At 38.5% G+C, this 20,570-nt stretch overlaps 3 protein-coding genes across 4 annotated transcripts; all 3 read right to left on the bottom strand.

Moving 5' to 3' along the window:
• Nucleotides 1-72: 72 nt before the first annotated feature.
• On the bottom strand, nucleotides 73-3,515 carry LOC110703472 (plant intracellular Ras-group-related LRR protein 4-like). 2 transcript variants are annotated; one of them, XM_021881291.1, is made up of 4 exons: nucleotides 2,168-3,515; nucleotides 993-1,909; nucleotides 692-881; nucleotides 73-457 (listed from the first exon to the last, which is right to left on the bottom strand). In XM_021881291.1, the coding sequence occupies exons 1-3, from the start codon at nucleotides 2,778-2,780 to the stop codon at nucleotides 735-737; spliced, it is 1,677 nt and encodes a 558-aa protein (XP_021736983.1). In that variant the 5' UTR covers nucleotides 2,781-3,515; the 3' UTR covers nucleotides 73-457; nucleotides 692-734. The 2 variants fall into 2 exon arrangements, with proteins under 2 accessions (XP_021736983.1, XP_021736982.1); XM_021881290.1 differs by having other exon boundaries at nucleotides 73-310; nucleotides 2,168-3,514.
• Nucleotides 3,516-13,262: 9,747 nt separating this feature from the next.
• Nucleotides 13,263-14,042, bottom strand: LOC110703144. Its single transcript, XM_021880890.1, has one exon. The coding sequence runs from the start codon at nucleotides 14,040-14,042 to the stop codon at nucleotides 13,263-13,265; it is 780 nt and encodes a 259-aa protein (XP_021736582.1).
• A 277-nt stretch (nucleotides 14,043-14,319) lies between these two features.
• LOC110703173 lies at nucleotides 14,320-15,559 on the bottom strand. Its single transcript, XM_021880913.1, has 2 exons — nucleotides 15,064-15,559; nucleotides 14,320-14,864 (listed from the first exon to the last, which is right to left on the bottom strand). The coding sequence occupies exons 1-2, from the start codon at nucleotides 15,557-15,559 to the stop codon at nucleotides 14,320-14,322; spliced, it is 1,041 nt and encodes a 346-aa protein (XP_021736605.1).
• Between the last annotated feature and the right edge of the window lie 5,011 nt (nucleotides 15,560-20,570).

Consider the following 20,570-nt stretch of genomic DNA (forward strand, 5'->3'; position numbering starts at 1 on the left):
ATACACTTTCATTTCAACAATAAACGTGAAACTTTTAATTACAACTACTCATACTTTTCTGGGTTTTGTAATAAAAAAATATAAAAGCTTTACAATCTCGTATATCTCCATCTCCAGAAATACAATTGAATTATGACATAATAAATAAATAAATTATTAAAAGAAAAAAAAAATCTACAATGAGAGAGACAAAGGCACGTTTACAACAGCTTAGTCAAGGCTGTGAAAGGATTGAATTCATTGTTGAATGTTGGTAAATAAGAAGAGCCTCAACTTCCTTCCATGTGACTCAACAAACAGCTCAGCTTCCCTGTCCATGACCAAGGCAAAGGCACATGAGCTTTGCTTCATATACATCATTGTCAATTAACATAACATCACCCCTTCATACCCCCTAACTGTCGGCCTGTTCGTGCATCTCCGAAAGTGCACCACAGAATCCGTTTTTCGCCACCCTCTAGGATAGATTACATTTAATAATTTGTAACATATGTAAGTACAATTGGCAGTAAATAATCCCTAGTAATCATGTACGAAGTATTATTTCTATGCAATAATTAATCCTAACTCTACGAAATTGGACTGCATAATCAGTGACAATTGGATCCTTAAGGCTTTAAGCTTGGTGTTTTTACCCATTAGCAGATGATGATAATACATTGACATAGTATAAGGTGATGAATTCACATACCTAGCAGAATTATGAGGTTGGTTTTCTTTTCAGTCTAAATAGATCATGTCTTGACATAATCTGCACCACCGCGCTTCCTTTTGTTAGACCGTGAAAAGAAGCATATTTGTGCCCAAGACTTCTTCTGCTTGGTGGGTTGTTGCTTGACGTCCTTATTTGCTACAAGATCAGCCATGTACTGAACAACAGCCTGAATAGCATAACATATTATAATTAGTACTGATTAGCTACTGTAAAAACACAATTGATCACCACTATCCAGTTCAAATTAAGGGAGAGAGCAGGGAAGATTTCCACACACCTGTGCACCCTTGTCAGCAATATGTCTCGGAGGCACTTCCAGAGGATTTTGATCAGAATGGAACACTCTTAATCGTGATAACAACCTGAATGATTCGGGCAGAACACGGATCTGGTTGTTACTCATATCCAACACTTCAAGCATCTCAAGGTTCCCAATTGACCTCGGAAGAGAGCGCAGATCTGCAAAGTTGTTACTGATAATCAACTTGACAAGCGAGGTAGCAAAACACAAGCTCTCAGGCACAGCTTCAAGCTCATTAAAGCTCACGTCGAGCTCCCTCAGCTTTGCTAGAGATGACATTGTGGTAGGCAGCTGTCTAATGTTATTGTACCGAACAGAAAGAACCTGCAAGGACTCAATCTTTCCCACAGCTTCAGGGAGGGCTCTAAGCCGGTTATAGTCCAGTCGAAGCTCCTCAAGAGAAGAGCATAGACCAATTGTATGAGGAAGTTCATCGAGATTGTTAGTTTCCACATTCAGCTTCTTAAGACTAACCAAAGACCCGACAGTATCAGGTAGCGAATGTAACTTATTTGAACTCACATCGAGCTCCTCAAGACGGATCAACCTACCAACACATGGAGGGAGTTTAACCAAGTAATTTCCTCTGACATCCAGACAAACAAGATTCAAGAGATCCCCAATTGCATCTGGGAGCTCAGTAATCCTGTTTGAATGCAAATCCAATTTCGACAGCGAGGAAAGCCCTCCAATAGTATCAGGTAAATCCACAATCCTATTTTCTGACAAATCAAGAGTGATTAAACCTGATAGCTTCTTAATGGAATCAGGCAACCATTCAACTTGATCAGACAACTTGTTTTGGAGAATTAGCTCTTTAGTACCCTTCTTTGCAGACACTTCAATTAAGCTAGCTAGCTTAATCAAACTCAATTTCTCAGCAGCATCTTGAGCTACAAACAGCAAAAACAAAACAGAAAATTTCTTGATAAATGCGCAAAACCCAGACAACCTCAAAAGTCAGAAAAACCAATCCCCAAAATCAATTTCATTCAAATCAAAAAATTTACACTTTACCATGAAATCCCACCAATAAAATTCAACAAAAACAATTGCCCAACCCCTCAAAGTCAGCAAATATATCATTGTCCACTCAAAAAACAACAATAAAGACTATAATTAATGACAAAAAAAGGAAACTTTATCTTTACCTGAATAATTGGATATCTTGAGAGTAGAATCAAACCCATCAACATGGAAAGTAGCAGTAGCAGCTTTAGATTTCTTAACATAACTATCATCCCTAGTAAACAGCTCACTCTTAACAGGCGCCTTCTTCTCCAAATTATAAAAACTTGTAGAAGCAACTGAAGAATCCAAATCCCTTGACTTTAACACAGGCCCAGTTGGCCCAACACTCAAATCCTTCTTCTTCATTGAAGAAGATGATTGCCCAGAATCAGCAGAAGGAGAAATACACTGAGAAACTCTCTGAATCATTTCGTCGAACACATTGTGTGCATTCTCAAGATCAAGCAATTTCACAGCATCCCTCTTCTGTTCTTTGCTCTGAAACTGAACTAAAGCCTTCTGCATCTCTTGGTACAGAAAGAACAGCTCTTCTGGTACTGCTCTACCTTTAGTTTGCTTAGCAATGGCTTCCAATTTCAACTGATCTTCTCTTTCAATGTTTCTGATTAAAGTTGTCGCAGCTTCAACTTCTTCAATGTCTGGACGAGTGGGTAGAGATTTGTGCATCCTCATAATTTCCCCCACCACCCCATCCACCGTCTTCGCCGCCGCCGTTGTTGAGAAATTATCCATTAAAACTAAGTAATACCCAGATCGAAAATTAGAAGAAAATCAACAAATAAACTAACAAACCAACCCAGATGAAATTTTTTTCTGGAAGTTTCTAGAAATGGAAAGAAGAAGCTATTCTTCCATTAAAGCCGCTAGCTGTTAGAATCTATATTGGTAAATTTTCATATAGTAAGTGGGTTTGTTTGGTTTACTATTTGAAGAAAACAAAATTCAAAACCCAGAAGGAAAAAAAAAACAAACAAAAAAAAATTATGAAATTAAATATAGAATCCAGAAAAATGCAGAAATTTATGGGAGGAAAAAGGAAGATAAAATTGGAAAGAAATAAGTTGCAGAAGATGATAACCAAAAAAAAAAAAACGAGGTAAGAAACCGACAAATCGAGATTTTAAAACGAGATTAGATTAATTATTCTCGTTGTTTGGTATGATTATTATAATAACTATTATTATTTGCAGCTCGAAATTCGAAGAAACTGAAAATGGAATGAAATTCCGAATTTCAGAGAGAGAAGAAGAAGAAGATGAGGAAGAGGAGAGAGAATGTGAGAGGAAGAAGGAGAAGAACTGAATTTCAGTTCAAATTACAGCAGTTGGATTGAGGGCTTTGTGCTAATTTATAATTTTCGCAGATTGAATGAATTATTTATAATTTATAATTATTTTTGTTTTTTTGATAAGAATATTAGAATTGCTTATTTTAGTATCTGGGTTTTATGAAAAGCTTTTTAGGTGTCACACTTTACAAATTTTATCCATAAATTTATCATTAGTATAAATACAGGAAAAAAAAATTATTATATACAAAATACTCGTAGTTTTATTTTTGTAACACAGAGTATCGGTCTAAATGTAAATTTTTAAAATAGTATTGTATCAAACTATCAAAGTTACCCAGTTTTTATTGACCATTTATATATATATATATATATGATTAATATGAATATTTGTCAATGCATAAATTCAACTACTTTTATCTTTAAAAATATAGAATTTTGTTTTTTAAAGGAAAAAAAATGTATTTCCTCATGTATAAATCACCAAAAAATATCTCAAATTTATAAGTAGGGTAAAAATGAGTAAAGTATATCATATACTCCTTTTTTCTAGGGCAAAACTTTGACCAAACATTTTTATCAATATGTAATTTTGATTATTAATATTTTAAAAATTAATTGATACAAATAATAAAATGCTAATTAAACAATATGTATTCTACATGAATATGATAGCATTTGTTTATTATACATTGTTTAAAAAATAATAAGTCAAATTGACAAAATATATAATGCAAAAAATACAGTATTATACTTGAAAAAACAGATTAGTAACTTTTATCTATGTATTTGAAAAAATAATTTATAAAGGTCTAATAGTGTTGTTATCCCTGTTAGTTCTTAGCAATAGGTTTTTTTTTTTTTTAACTTGATCACCTTTTAAATTATTTTATAGTTCCGCCACTTATAATGGGAAGATATTCGTAATTTGCCTTAAGCACCTTGGACAAGCAATATATACAACAAATTTTGATAAATAGAAAAGAGTATTAATGGAATTGATATTATTAGATGAAAAAGAAAGTAATGATGAAAGTTTATAAGAGATTTATTTGATGCCTCTCATAACAAGATACAGCTCTTTTCATGGTGGTATTTTTCGTCGTATTAATATACGGATAAGTTGTGTAAATTACGTTAATACCCTCACTTACTCACAAATCGTGATTCGTGAACGTTCCTCTGCCGCTGTCTCATTCATCAACACATTACACATTTGCGAGCCGCCACTGGTTTTCTTAAAGCGTCAAATTTCAAGACCACTTTTTTTTTCCCTTTGTTTTTTCTTTTTTTTTTTTAATAAAAATAAAAAATTAATTAGTAAAGTCTCAACCCCATTTTTAAGGAGTTTTTTTTATGAAAAAAGGACAAATTCGAAAAAACAGAGAAAATTAACAAATTTTTTACTCTCAATCTCCTTTTGACGTCAACCTTTTTTTTTTTTTTTTTTTTTTTGGAAAAAAATTTATCTTCATAAGTATATTCACAAATTTTCATTGTTCCTTACACTTAATAACAATCGATATCAGACAACAATGTACTTCCTATGTTATTATATATATTTTTTTTTAAATGAAGCTAATTGATGAACACATTCACAATCAATCACCAATACTTAAATTTGACCCATACTCGTAATTTTTTTTATTTCTTTGGATTACACATGTTGAAATATATATTATAATCAATCCCACAACATACACACGATATTATAACATATACAAAGTGTTACTTGTACGATATAAAAAAAAAAGAAAAAAAAAAAAGTCAAATTCATTTAATGAACAGTGCACCACATACAACTGTTGCACTTAAAAAGGGGAAGGGGTATCAACTAAAACCGTGTCATAATGAAATTCGCCAGGCATGAAAATTTATACCATATAAAAAGTATAATTTTTTTCTTCTAATGTAGTTTAGTTTGCAAATGGACTATCAATTAATGTTATTTTACGTTTTACACAACTCATTAAAATCCTTTTAAGGTTAAGTCAATCTAAACTATCTAAACATTTAAAACCTAAAGGGTACTCATGTCATGTGCATAGCTTACCATATATAATTTGAAGTTCATTAATTGTCCTTAGCCCAAACTCCTTCTCCTGTAATTTAATATTTTCCCTATTTCACAAAAGTTGCATTCTTTTCATTTTTAACTTTTAATTAAAAAATTTAGGAAAATGTTATACATAATCCTTAGGGCTACATATAAGCATTAAATACACACTAGAAAATCGTATAAATTTAGGAAATCATAAAAATATAAACAATAATTACACTGATTTACGCGTGTTTTTGTCATAAATTCCTAAATTTATACAATTTTCAAGAATGTATTTAATAAGGGTTACATATAGCATTACCCAAAAAATTTAATACAATAATGATACACTAGTACTCCATTAATTAAGATTAATTCAAAAATAAAATTATAGTGTAACATGTGACTATTACATATTGAAATATTCTACCATCACAATATTTACGTATGAATTATGTAAAAGTCAAACTATTGCAGCTAATTTGAAATAGAGGTGCTAATAACTTTATTACAAAGAAAAAGACCATGGCCAAGGTTAGTCGAGGTTGGATGGTGGTGGTTCCTTGATCGACAATTAGCTAGATACTTAATATATAAAATAAATAAATAAAAAACAGCCCCCCACCCCACTTGCCCAGACCCACCCCCGCCACCAGCCCACCACCCCCCACCACAGACCCCCTGCACAGACCCGCAGCAGCCCCCCACCTAGACCCCCAACAGCCCCCCACCCCACCTGCCCACACCCACCCCCCCGCACAGACCCCCACCTAGACCCCCCACACACCCAAACCACCACCCATAGACCCCCAGCAGCCCCCCACCCCACCTGCCCAGACCCACCCCCACCACGTAGTATAAATCATTAAAGAGAAATGTTATTTGCTTTTGCCTTGATCGACAATTAGCTAGATACTTAATATATAAAAGTGTTTTCTCAATTATCTCCTTCATTTTTAATTATTATTTTAATTGCAATCCACTTTGATTCTCTTTAATAATTTATACTACGTGTATAATGATTTACACTAATCACTTTAAGGACGACTGTAAGTACAAGACCTCTATCTTTGGTGAATTTAAAAGTACGAGTGGGATTCACCCATGTATTATATGAATTTGTATATTTCTTTTATGTTACCAAGTTAATCAATATTGCTACTTTGCTACGGAGTCTTCTATCGACAACTTAATTAAGTGCAAATGTTTATATGCAAGGGATTAGATTTGCACGATTTGAATTGCCCCCGATTTGAATAAAACTAGATAAATGGATTCTTTTTAATTTTTATGTATGACTTGACTCGGTCCAGAATCTCGTTAAGGATTTTGACATATAGTATGACATGTAAATATATATACACAATATCTGATCTTATGATCTTTTAATATTAAGGATTGTTTTACTTCTACCATTACCAACATGCAATGATAGAATCGGTCTTAATTAGCATATTTGTTCTTTTTATTAAGATCTAACGATAGTGCATAAAGAGTCATAAAGGACGTTGATGTTTGTAGAATTATAGCTTAGTATTTGGATATACATCTCCAAAACATTACTATCTACTTGACCAGCAAACATCCGCATATACCACATCTTATGACGATACAATAAGTACAACAAGGTCAAACTTATATCAACGGTTATGACCATTGACTATTAGCAAAATTATCACAAGTACAGCAAGGTCAAACCTATATTATTATCTGTTATGATCAATGACTATTAGCAAAATAATCACACAACTTCCCAAATGTAAAAAATGAAAACTATTGTAGTACTAGGTAAAAACAAAAAAATAAATAAATTAAGATGACTTGTTATTCTAATGACAACATAGGCTACATTGCTATCACAATTGGAGTTTATGCGAGACATGTCAGTCGTATCATAATCAAGCTTCGACCTCTTTGTCTAATTTTTATATATTAATTAATTTTAAATCATATATACCACGTACTACACGTTTAAAAAATACTATTGTATTCTTTAGTCCATATATTTAAGATATATCAAAATTATACATAAATCAAACGAGCGGAGACTTATTTCAAAAAACTCAGCATCAAGCTTTTGATGAAGTACTCTTAATGACGATTTTGCGTTTTATACTACACAATTTATATAAGTTAGTGTTGATAAGTATATTAGGTGACTCGTACTTCGTAGCTTTGTCCGCCCGATCGGGCGGACATTGCCCGGTCTGACCGGGCGGAAGAAGAAGAGGTGCCTGGCAAATTCGTTGAAGAAGCTGCTCTCGCGCCCGACCGGGCGAGCCTTCGCCCGACCGGGCGAGCCTTCGCCCGATCGGGCAGACCTTGCCCGGTCTGACCGGGCGGTGGGGGTTGGATACGTTGAAGCATTCGTATGGAGTTTTCTTCTCGCGCCCGATCGGGCAGACCTTGCCCGGTCTGACCGGGCGGAGAAGGAAAAATACGGAACGCGGATTTTGCAGTTTTAGGTTATCTTATTTTATTATCTTTTTGCCCAAGTATCTTTTAATTAGGGATTAATATAAAACCTCCCTAATATCAGTATTAGGGTTAAGAGAGATAGAGTGAGAGCCGTTCTTGAGAAATACAAGAATCATCTTTGTAATCTTTGCAGTTTATAGTGAAATCATTCGATCTCGGTGCCCGTGGACGTAGCTATCACATCGATAGTGAACCACGTAAATTCTTGGTGTTGTTCTTATTGTTTGCATTGAATTTCTTTATTGTTTTCTTGTTTGTTTTCGACCTTTGCTTCCGCTGTCGCACAACAATTGGTATCAAGAGCTCAGGTTCAATCCTTGGAGAGTTTCTTGAAGATAACAATGGCAGGAGATTCAACAATAAGAATTGAGAAGTTTACCGGGAAAAATAGTTTCGGGCTATGGCAAATTAAGATGAAGGCTCTGTTAAAACAACAGCAGATATGGCGTCCGTTGGCTCCAAAGAGTACTACTTCGGAGTCAGGAGACGGACCGACTGACTCGCAGTTAGAAGTTATGGAAGAGAAGGCACACTCTACCATATTACTTAGTCTTGATGATCAAATCATCACGGAGGTTGCTGATCAGGAAACGGCGGCTGGATTGTGGCTGAAGCTGGAGTCATTGTATATGACTAAGTCGTTGACCAACAAATTATTACTGAAACAGCGGTTGTTTAGCCTCCGGATGCAGTCAGGTACTTCCTTACGGGAACATCTAGAAAAACTTAACTCTATTTTGCTTGATTTACGTAATTTAGATGTTAAAATTGATGATGAGGATGCTGCGTTGATTTTACTTGTATCTCTACCGTCTAGCTTTGAGAATTTTGTAGAGTCTTTTGTTGTTGGTAAGGATTCTATAACCTTAGAAGAAGTGAAGGCAGCACTTCATACTAGGGAACTCAGAATGAAAGCTACGAGTGATAATGGGGATAATGGTAGTGGGTTGTTTGTTAAGTCCGGAAAGTCTAAAAAGAATAAGGGGTTTAACAAGGGGAACAATGCTGGGTCGGGTGCTGGAAACGGCAAGGATGGATCTAGTAAAACTACTACTAAAACATGTTATTACTGTAAAGAACCGGGTCACTTTAGGAATAATTGTCCGGTGAGGAAAAACAAGTCCCAGGCTGCTGTAGTTGAAGAGAAACCGAATGAGAGCTATAATTCAGAGGAAGATTTAGCATTAGTCAGTTCTGCTAGGTCTGATGATTTATCTGATAACTGGGTTCTAGATTCGGGGTGTTCGTTCCATATGTGTCCACGTCGAGATTGGTTTGATACATATGAACCTCGCAATGGGGGTATGGTTATAGTCGGTAACAATGCTCCATGTAAGGTCACAGGTATTGGTTCCATGAGGTTGAGGACTGTTGATGGGCGGAGGTTAACTTTGACTAATGTACGGCATGTTCCTGCTTTAGGAAAGAATCTGATTTCATTGGGTACCCTGGATGAATTGGGGTACAATGGTGTGTTTTCAGATGGGGAGTTGTGTATTTTCAGAGGTTCTGAGTTGGTACTTAAGGGTATCAAAAGGAACACCCTCTATGTTTTTGAGGGTGTTACACTGCCTAGTTCTGCGGTTTGCGCATCTGTATCTCACCAGGAGATGACTAAGATTTGGCACATGAGGCTTGGTCATATGGGGGAGAAGGGGATGCAGCTATTGTCCAAGAGGGGTCTTCTATCCGGGGTCAAGGTTGCCAACCTTGAATTTTGTGAGCATTGTGTGTTTGGTAAGAAACACAGGTCAAAGTTCAGCAAGGGTGCTCACATTACTGATGCAGTGCTCGATTACATCCATTCAGATTGCTGGGGTCCATCTAGAGTTGAAGGTATGGGAGGTTACCACTATTTTGTGTCATTTGTTGATGACAAGTCCCGATACACATGGCTTAGGTTGCTTAAGTCAAAGGATGAGGCCTTCAAAGTTTTCAAGCAATGGAAAGCTTTGGTGGAAAATCGACAAGGAAGGAAGATCAAGAAGCTACGAACGGACAATGGGCTAGAGTTTTGCAAAGACGAGTTTAATCAGTTCTGTGCAGATGAGGGTATAGGTCGGCATCATACTGTCAGGAAGACACCACAGCAGAACGGTGTAGCAGAACGGGTTAATCAGACACTGCTAGAGAGAGTCCGATGCATGCTCTCTAATGCAGGGCTTGGGAGGAGGTACTGGAGTGAAGCTGTGTTAACAGCTTGTTATGTCATTAATAGGGGTCCTCATTCTGGAATTGATTCCAAGATTCCGTTTGAGATCTGGAGTGGTAAGTTGCCTAATTTTTCGAATTTGAAGATTTTTGGTTGTGTTGCTTATTATCATGTTATTGAGGGTAAGCTGGATCCACGAGCCAAGAAGGGGTGTTTTGTTGGGTACGGGGATGGTGTGAAGGGGTTTAGAATTTTTTCACCTTCGGAGGGTCGGGTCATTCTTAGTAGGGATGTTACTTTCGATGAAAACACCATGTATTCAATTAAAAATGCAGAGATTTCAGATTTGAGAAGGGAAGGAGACAATTTATTACAGACAGATGGGGTACTTGAGGTACATCAGTCTACCATTGCTGATTTACCTCGGGTACAATATATTGATGATGATGCTGATGTTCCAGTGCCGGGTACTCCTGAACCTGAGATTACTCCTACTCATTCTAACTCTGGGGATGAGGTGGAGCAATCTAATCAGGGGTCATCTAGTCAACCTGACACCATTCTTGAGATGCCTAAACGAGTTATCAAGAAGCCTGTTAGATTGATTGAAGAGATGGAGGGAAGAAATTGCTGTGTTGATGCGATGACAGGTTATGCATTGAGTGTAGCTGATGATGTAGAGTCATTTGAACCTGCCACATATAAACAAGCAATTAGTTGTAGTGAGTCTGCGCAATGGCTTGCCGCAATGGGTGAAGAGATGCAGTCTCTTTACAAGAACAGAGTGTGGGAACTGGTAAAAGTACCGGAAGGGAGGAAGCTTGTGGGTTGTAAATGGATTTACAAGAAGAAAGAAGGGTTGTCGGAAACTGAGCAAATACGTTTTAAGGCTAGGCTAGTTGCTAAGGGGTTCAGTCAGGTAGAAGGGGTTGATTTTGTTGAGATATTCTCACCTGTGGTTCGACATACTTCTATCCGTGTGTTATTGTCAATTGTAGCACATTTTGATCTTGAGCTGGAGCAGTTGGATGTTAAAACGGCTTTCCTTCATGGCGATTTGGAGGAGGAGATTCTGATGAAGCAGCCCGAAGGATTCGAAGTTCCTGGAAAGGAACACTATGCCTGCAGATTGCTAAAGTCATTGTATGGACTTAAGCAATCCCCCGACAGTGGTACAAAAGGTTTGATTCTTTTATGGTTTCACAAGGTTTTGACAGGAATTCATATGATTGCTGTGTGTATCATAGTAAGCTGGATAATGGTTCCATGATTTATCTTTTGTTATATGTTGATGACATGTTGGTTGCCACAAAGAATAAATCTGATATTGCTAGATTAAAGGAGATGCTTAACTCGGAGTTTGACATGAAAGACTTGGGTGCAGCTAGGAAGATTTTGGATATGGAGATCTACAGGGATCGGGCTAGAGGTAAGCTTTTCTTGACTCAGAAAAGCTACATTGAAAAGATTTTGTCTCGTTTTGGGATGGAAAAATCGAAGCCTATAAGTACGCCAACTACTGTTAGTTGTAAGTTGTCTTTGTCTATGTCACCTCAATCAGAGGAGGAGTTGTCTTATATGTCTAGAGTTCCATATGCAAATGCGGTTGGTTGTTTGATGTATGCTATGGTCTGTACTAGGCCGGATATTGCGCATGCCGTGAGTGTTGTAAGCAGGTTTATGGCTCGACCTGGGAGGGAACACTGGCAAGGGGTGAAAAGGATTTTTCGCTACCTGAGAGGGACAACTGATATTGGTCTTGTGTACGGGAATGGTAGGGAATGCTTGGTCACTGGGTACAGTGATTCTGATTATGCAGCTGATGTGGATACCAGGAGGTCTGTGACTGGTTATGTGTTCACTTTGGGTGGTTCTGTGGTTAGTTGGAAGTCTACATTGCAGTCATCAGTTACGTTGTCAACTACTGAAGCTGAGTATATGGCTCTAACTTCTGCAGCTAAGGAGTCTATTTGGCTCAAAGGCCTAGTAGGTGAACTGGGTATTGCACAGGATTTTGCTACAGTGTATTGTGATAGTCTAAGTGCGATTTGCTTAGCTAAAGATCAAGTACACCATGATCGGACGAAGCACATTGATGTCAGGTATCATTTCTTACGTACTGACAAGAGGATTAAGGTGAAGAAGATTGGGACTGCTGACAACCCGGCTGATTTCTTCACTAAGCCTGTTCCGTTTAGCAAGTTTAAACATTGCTTAGACTTGCTAAATATTGATTACTACGTGATGTAGTAGGCCCTGAGGGGCGAAGTTGGGGAGCTCCTGGTGTAGGTGTGTTGGCATTAAGGTGGAGCTTGCCCGGGGCTTGTGATGCAGGTGGAGCATTATGAGTTGTTATACTTGGAGACGAGTATGTGATGGGTCTTGGTTGAAGACTTATCGGGATGTATGGCTTATGCATGAGTCCTGCATCGGGTTTGGCTTGAGATGTTTTTTCACTATGTCTTGATGGGGTCGTTTGCTGACTACGAGTTCTCGTCAAGGTGGAGATTGTTGATAAGTATATTAGGTGACTCGTACTTCGTAGCTTTGTCCGCCCGATCGGGCGGACATTGCCCGGTCTGACCGGGCGGAAGAAGAAGAGGTGCCTGGCAAATTCGTTGAAGAAGCTGCTCTCGCGCCCGACCGGGCGAGCCTTCGCCCGACCGGGCGAGCCTTCGCCCGATCGGGCAGACCTTGCCCGGTCTGACCGGGCGGTGGGGGTTGGATACGTTGAAGCATTCGTATGGAGTTTTCTTCTCGCGCCCGATCGGGCAGACCTTGCCCGGTCTGACCGGGCGGAGAAGGAAAAATACGGAACGCGGATTTTGCAGTTTTAGGTTATCTTATTTTATTATCTTTTTGCCCAAGTATCTTTTAATTAGGGATTAATATAAAACCTCCCTAATATCAGTATTAGGGTTAAGAGAGATAGAGTGAGAGCCGTTCTTGAGAAATACAAGAATCATCTTTGTAATCTTTGCAGTTTATAGTGAAATCATTCGATCTCGGTGCCCGTGGACGTAGCTATCACATCGATAGTGAACCACGTAAATTCTTGGTGTTGTTCTTATTGTTTGCATTGAATTTCTTTATTGTTTTCTTGTTTGTTTTCGACCTTTGCTTCCGCTGTCGCACAACAGTTAGACACAAAATCAATCCTTTGTTTAAAATATTTACGAGTTTTAAAAAAGTAATTTTTCCAAAAAAATTAAAAATTATAATTTTTTTTTTGAAAGGCATGTTAGAGCATTTATATTAATTCGGTAAATCCATCTTCGCTAAAGATACAATGCTTTGGGGGAAAGAGTCAAAGCGTATGAGCTTTGTGTGATCCCCTGTAAAGTCCCTAGCAACAAGATGAGCAACAGTGTTGCAACTACATTTAGCGTGAGAGAAAATACAACTATAAAATCCAGCTCTACAATGCCTTATATCATCAAATACATTAAAGATTGGGGCATAACCCTTCGAACTAGATGAGATGGTTGATATCACGTTGAGAGAATCCGACTCGATCCATATATTCTCAAACCCAAATCTTCTGGCAATGATCATCCCATATCTATCAGCAACGGCTTCAGCAATCTCTAGAGACTGTTGGAAAATTGGTTGGGTAGCAGTTAATATAATAGTTCCTTCCTCATTCCTGCCCACTACACCCACAGCTGCCTTCCCTGCACTACCTACGTGCGCATCCACATTCAATTTAAGCACACCTCTTGGAGGGGGAATCCATTCACTATTGCTTTTGACTCCCACCCTTTTGTGAGGATAAAACACGCATTTTGCATAGGTACAGTAGTCAGCCACCCATTTGCAGAGGTTCCCAGCCAGCACTATCGGATTGCTTCGAATTCCTTCGAATAGGAACAGATTTCTGCATCGCCAGACAACCCATATAAGAGCTGCTATTTGGTTGATTCCATCTCCCTGCACCTTCTGATCTAACCAAACCCATCTGCTTGCAAATGACTCCGTAGGAGCCTCCTCTACTAACCCCCTATATTGACTATGCTGCCATATGTCTCTAGCCATAGTACATTCAAATAATGCATGTATGATAGTTTCATTCTCATAATCGCAAATTGGGCACTTACTATTTAATAATGTGTCGTTGCATTAACCGACTTTTCACAGCTAGATTACCTTTCGCCGCATTCCACAGGAAGTGTTTTAGTTTTGGAGGTCCCTTGTTGCTCCAAATTAAATGCCATAGGTTATCCAGATTGCTTGTATCAATAGCCTCAATGATACCTTTCCTTGCCAGATGATAGCAAGATATGACAGAGAATACACCATTCTTCGATTGAAACTAGAAGGTTGTATCGTTTGTCTCATGGATTAGGAGAGGAAGAGAAAGGACCAAGCCACATAAATCCTCACCTAGCACCTGCCGTACCTTCATCGCATCCCACATTCGCCCATCCTCTGTCAACAGCTCATATACCTTCATCTCTTCATCAAACTCTGGGGGCCTCTGAAGATGAACAGGAAGCCTGTTATTGACTAACCAAGTGCCAGACCAGATATTTGCGTCTCGACCATTGCCAATTTTCCACGCCAATCCATCCCTGAACAACCCCTTTGCACCCCAAATGCTCCTCCAAATGTAATTAGGGTCGTGCCCCCTATTTGCCTTCAATATACTCGAGTATTTGAAGTAGCGAGCCTTTAGTACCTTGAACAGCAATGTATTCGGGTTGGATTGTAGCCTCCATATCTGTTTAGCAAGAAGCGAGAGATTGAAGCATTTCAAATCTCTAAATCCCATGCCCCCAAGAGCCTTTGGACGACAAAGAGCATCCCACGATTGCCAATGAAGCCTTCCTTTTATCAGCCGTCGTACCCCACCAGAATCTGTTCAAAATGGTATGTATTTCATCAATTAAGCCGCCTGGAATATGAAACAGGCTCATCATATACGTGGGGATCGCTTGGGCAACTGCTTTGATTAGAATTTCCTTTCCCGGCCTCGATAGAAACAACTCTTTCCACCCATTTAATTTCTTCCATATCCTCTCTTTCAACCCTGTAAATATAGCCTTTTTGGACTTGCCAATAACAGTAGGAAGTCCAAGGTACTTCTCATGCTTATCGACCTCCCTGACCCCCAATGTGCCAATTATAGTAAACCGTCTCTCAGGAGAAACACATTTACTGAAGGCAATCTCCGTTTTATCTAAGTTAACTTTCTGACCGGATGCTCTTTCGTACACACTGATTATTTCAGCTATTTTAGAACATTCATTAGGAGTCGCCTTTGCAAACAAGATGTTGTCGTCTGCAAAAAATAAATGTGAAATCCTCGGAGCCGATTTACAGATTTTAGCTCCCTGTATGAGTTTATAATGCGTCGCCTTTGATAGTAAGCCAGAGAAAGCATCGACACACAGAAGGAACAAATATGGAGAAATAGGATCGCCTTGTCTCAGACCTCTGGAAGGAATTACAGAAACACATATCTCATTATTCACCTTGAAGGAGAAGGATACACTGGATAAGCACTGTAATTTTCGTTTGATCCACTGATCCGAAAATCCCAGCTTACACATCACCTTTTCCAAAAAGCCTATTCCACCCTGCCATATGCCTTGCTCATATCCAGCTTTAGGGCTATCGACCCAGTCCTTCCATCACCACCCCTCTTCATAGCATGGAAAATCTCGAAAGCAATCATTGCATTATCAGTAATTAATCGGCCCAGTATGAAAGCACTGTGATTAACAGAAATAATATCATCTAGAAAGGGCTTTAATCTGTTAGCCAGTGTTTTAGAGATTATTTTATACAGAACATTGCAACAACTAGTCGGCCTAAATTCCTTCATGTACTTAGGATCGTTACATTTAGGAATTAGGACAACGCAAGTCCTGTTAATCTCCTGTAAATCCCAAATACCATTCCACCAGTTTTGCACATATGTAATGATGTCAGGACCGATTATATGCCAGAATTTTTGAAAGAAAAGAGCATACATACCATCTGTACCTGGAGCTTTATTAGGGTGCATTTGGAATAGGGCAGTTGATATCTCCTCAGCCGTGGGAACAACATCTAGGGACTGGTTCATTTCGCTAGTTATTTTTGTTTCCAAGCCTTCTAGTGCAGCTTCCATATCAGTAGGGTTCTCCGTAGCGAAAAGCTTATTACAGTATTCTGCAATAATCCCCTTAACCGCCATCTCATCAGAATTCCATACCCCATTGTTATCAAACAGGCCTTCAATTCGATTTTTCCTTCTTCGCTGGTTTGCCTTGTGATGGAAATACGCAGTATTCTTGTCCCCGTCTTTCAACTCATTCGCTCTTGCCCTTGCAAATTAATAAGACTCCTCCAATCTCCTTAGCTCGTGGATTTCCCTTGCTAACACATCACACCTCTTCAGCATTCTCGCATCAACCCGGCCTTCTTGGGCATCTTGCAAATCTTTCTCCTTGTCTCTTATCCTCTTTTTAGTGTCACCGAAAGTCTTCCGTGCCCATCTTCTTAAGCTATCGGTACACCCAGCTATTCTGACGTGAGGGGAAGCCCCATTATTATCAGTCCACGCCTCCTTTACCACCTTACTACATTCCTCTTTAGAAAGCCATAAGGCCTCAAATCGGAAGAGTTTTGTTGATTTTCCTCTTTCAAAATAGCTAATTGTATCAAGCATAATAGGAGAGTGATCCGATGCTACTCTAACCAAATGTCGCACACTATACTGGGTGAATTTCACACACCATTCGTTATCACCAAGAAATCTATCTAACCTTTCTCGAACCAGCGTCTCAACACTCCTCCCCCTTTGCCATGTAAATACACTACCTTTATATCCCAGATCATGTAGCCCGCAGTCAGATATCGCACTTCTAAATGCCTCCATAGCGCCTTCCCTCCTAGTTGGGCCTCCATCCTTCTCTGTTTGATAGAGGATTTCATTGAAATCGTCGTACATAATATAAGGGATTGTGCAATTATTATTCAATGTACTCATCAAGTTCCATGTTCTATGTTTATTCTCCGATTCCGACCATCCATAGATGCCCATCGCCCTCCAAAGTGCAACACCATTGCTATCACAAACATTAGCTTCAATGTGGTGCTCAGATTTTGACACCAATTCAACGTTTCACTCCCTCCACCAAAGATAAAGCCCACCAGATCGCCCGCTACTATCCACATAAACTCCGTTGTCAAACCCACACCGTTTTTGCACATTAATCAAGCAACTAATATTCGATTTCGTCTCCATCAAAACGACAATTTTTGGCCTCTCCTTCCAGCATAGGTCGCGGAGAGCTAGTTCCGTCTTCGGGTTGTCGATCCCGAAGACGTTCCAACTTAGGAGTTTCATGGCTGTTCGAGGGGTTAGCTCATACCAACACCCTCTACTTGGATATTCCAGTCCCCAGAAGAAGTACTCTGTATCATCCTTCTCTTTTCACTCCCCATGCACTCTTCCACCCTGTGATCATCTATATTCATCTCCTTATAGCTCCTTTTCCCACACTGCTCCACAACACCTGTATTATCCACACGTCCTTTCCCCTCCTCGTGCCCTTCTTTCATTCTATCATAGCGATACCACCCTCTCTTACACTCCTCCTTCTTCTTACTCTGCTTCGTCTCAGTCTTCAACAGAGTGGCCTTAGTGCTTGCCAAACTATCCTCCCCCGTATCCTTCACACTACCATACTGCTCATTAACCTTACTGGAAATATCCTTCCCCATCACCTCATTATGAAACTCAGCACTAGCCATTGAATTTTGGGTAGTAGGGTCAGATACATTATCATTTAATTGGATCTTTTCCCCATGCATACCTGAATCTATATTGGAATTCTCTATAGGGCGCAACATGTGTTTATTACTACTCACATCGAGAATCATATCCAATTGAGCTTTCCTCGTCACAGTCTCCATGTTACTCATGCAATGAGCCTCATCCCCCATCCTCACTTCTATATCATGCATTGGTTTAGGGGTAAACACTAGTTTCTTAGAGGCCGCTTTTAATCGCTTTACCTCCTTAGTCTTTCTGTTTTGCCCACGTCTCGAAGATGCTTTTAACCATTGCCCCTATTGTCTCTCACCACCATCCTCCTCATCATCACTTAGGGTGCAATCCTTTTCCTGATAGCCCAGAACCCCACACCTGAAACAAAAAATCGGAAGTTGTTAAAACAGAACTGCGGGAACAAAAACAGTAAGAACAAAGTTACCGAAAATTAGACTGAGTCGCGGACTATGTCGCTCTGTTTAGAACATTCACGGCACTGCCCTGAAAATGTGCAAGCAGTTCGTACTAAACCGGATGTTCCCCAGGATAAAACAGCCTTTCTCTATTGTAATTATACCGGTGGAACTGCACAAAACCACCGGGCAACTAAACACCAAAAAGAAAAGAAACTGCTCGAGGGTTTTTTTTTGTGAGGAAAAATAGAGAGGAGAAGAAGATTGCTTTCTGTTTTTTTTTTTTGTCTTAAAAACAGGAAATCAACACGCCTTTTATAGGCAAAATTGCAACGTAATTGCTGCTGTTTAATTAGGCACTAATCACGCAATTAAAACGGTCATAAGTTGAACGTTCAAAACGGTTACAGAAGATTAATGCGTGGCAAAACGTTTAGCAAAAAAATCAGTGAAAACGTTTGCATGATTAACGCTCCATTCACTACAAGAAATTCGACTTTGGGCAACCACTAAACTCGAAGCCCAAAACCAGTATTTCGTCGCCCAAACCCTTGGGCAACGAAATGGGTCTAGACATGGGTCTGAAGCCCTAAGGTCGAAGCCCATTACATATTGGGCGACGAATTTTTATTTCGTTGCACAAAGGTTACTTTGTGCAACGAACAAGTTAGTTGCCTATGATCTGTTCATTTCGTCGCCCATAATATTTTGGGCGACGACCAAGTTCGTTGCCCTATATTTGATACTTTGGGCGACAAATTATTTTCGTTGCCCATAATATTTTGGGCAACGAAATTAATCGACGCCCATCTTTGCCCCAATGGCCCAATAGCGTTATGTCGTTGCCCATAGTACTTTGTGCAACAAAGTTACTCGTTGTCCATATTTGTCGGTATCGATCATATGCTTTTTAATAGGGTCGAGTGTTTTTATTATTTTCTTACTATGGGTAGTACAACCTATTAAAAAACAAATAAATCTGAAAATGAATTCAAATACCAAACATTTTGAATAATTATTATATGAAATAGTTTAATTTATAAAAACATATTAAGAAAATGTGTAAATTATAAGATAATCCCACTTTGTCAACAAGGTACATGATCCTTTAAAAATTAAATAAAATAACACTAATTACAAACTTAATTACATCGACCCCTTCTCAACGCTGCTCATATATACCACCTTCAATAGTTGCGATCATCCATCTTTCGAATTCATTGCTAGCCCATGTTATTCCTATGTAAGTGAAACATAAGTTAGTAACATCAAAATAATTATTGAAAGCATCCGATATTTTAGTATATAAATCATGCAATCATTTTCACAAAAATATATACTAGTTATTTTCACCTTGCGAATGAGGATATATCAAAGGGGATGCAAGAAGAATTTACATTTCCTTTCAAAAAAATAATATACCTTTGTCCTACAAAATTTGAGACTCAACATACCTCAGAAAAATTCATTCCAAATGATAAAGCATACCTCACGAAAATTCATTGATGATGAACACGGGCCTCCACCCAATGCTTGCCTAAAAAATCCACAAGCTTTTTTCCTGAATCTAGAATTCGACACTCAAAATGTATACTACTAAGTTGCCACAGGATCAGTTATAGGTTTGGTTATGTTATCAGGCTCTAGGTCAAGCTTTTTGACCTGAGCCAGACCAACGCACAATAGATATTGACTAGTTATATCAGGTTTTTAAAACCGGTCTATATTCAGATGAAGCTATAAATTTTGTGACTGGCTCGGAATTAAGCTTGGTAAAGAAGCTAATATGCATATGCCCAAAGATCCCAATAATAGAAATCAGATTTAAAACCATTTATCCCTACATCACACAACAATATCTTTGAACTGAAAGGGTATTTTATCAGTACTCTAACACCAGAAAGCTTGCACAAACAACGACCAGAAACCAAATCTGATGTTTGGTACAAACGCCCAGACAAATCAATCCCAACTCTAAACACATGGCACATTAACAAATTAATCTTGTTAATTACCACAGCAGCAACCCTAATAACAAATGATAAGGAAAAGAATGCTAAACTATGCCAAGTTTCTACATAAATAAAAAAAAGCAAGTACTGAAATGAAAAGTGTTATGCTAAACTATACTATGCTAAATTTTGCCAGAGCTTTATTTTTCGGAAGGGAAAGGGGATAGCATATGTACTTCATCGAAGGGGAGAGTCACAAGTTCCTGCTTCAATTGTTTATTCAATTTCTAGGAGAAGAATATGATAGCACAATCAGAAAAGTAATAGTTCGTATTGCAAAATACACATCGACCTATAAAAAACTCTTTTTTATGTCAACTAATAATTATCCCTCTTTCTGAACAAGAGTTGTCTTATGTTATTGAACATACGTTAA

This window comes from Chenopodium quinoa, unplaced genomic scaffold (genome assembly GCF_001683475.1).
Source record: "Chenopodium quinoa cultivar QQ74 unplaced genomic scaffold, ASM168347v1, whole genome shotgun sequence".
Classification (NCBI taxonomy): domain Eukaryota; kingdom Viridiplantae; phylum Streptophyta; class Magnoliopsida; order Caryophyllales; family Amaranthaceae; genus Chenopodium; species Chenopodium quinoa.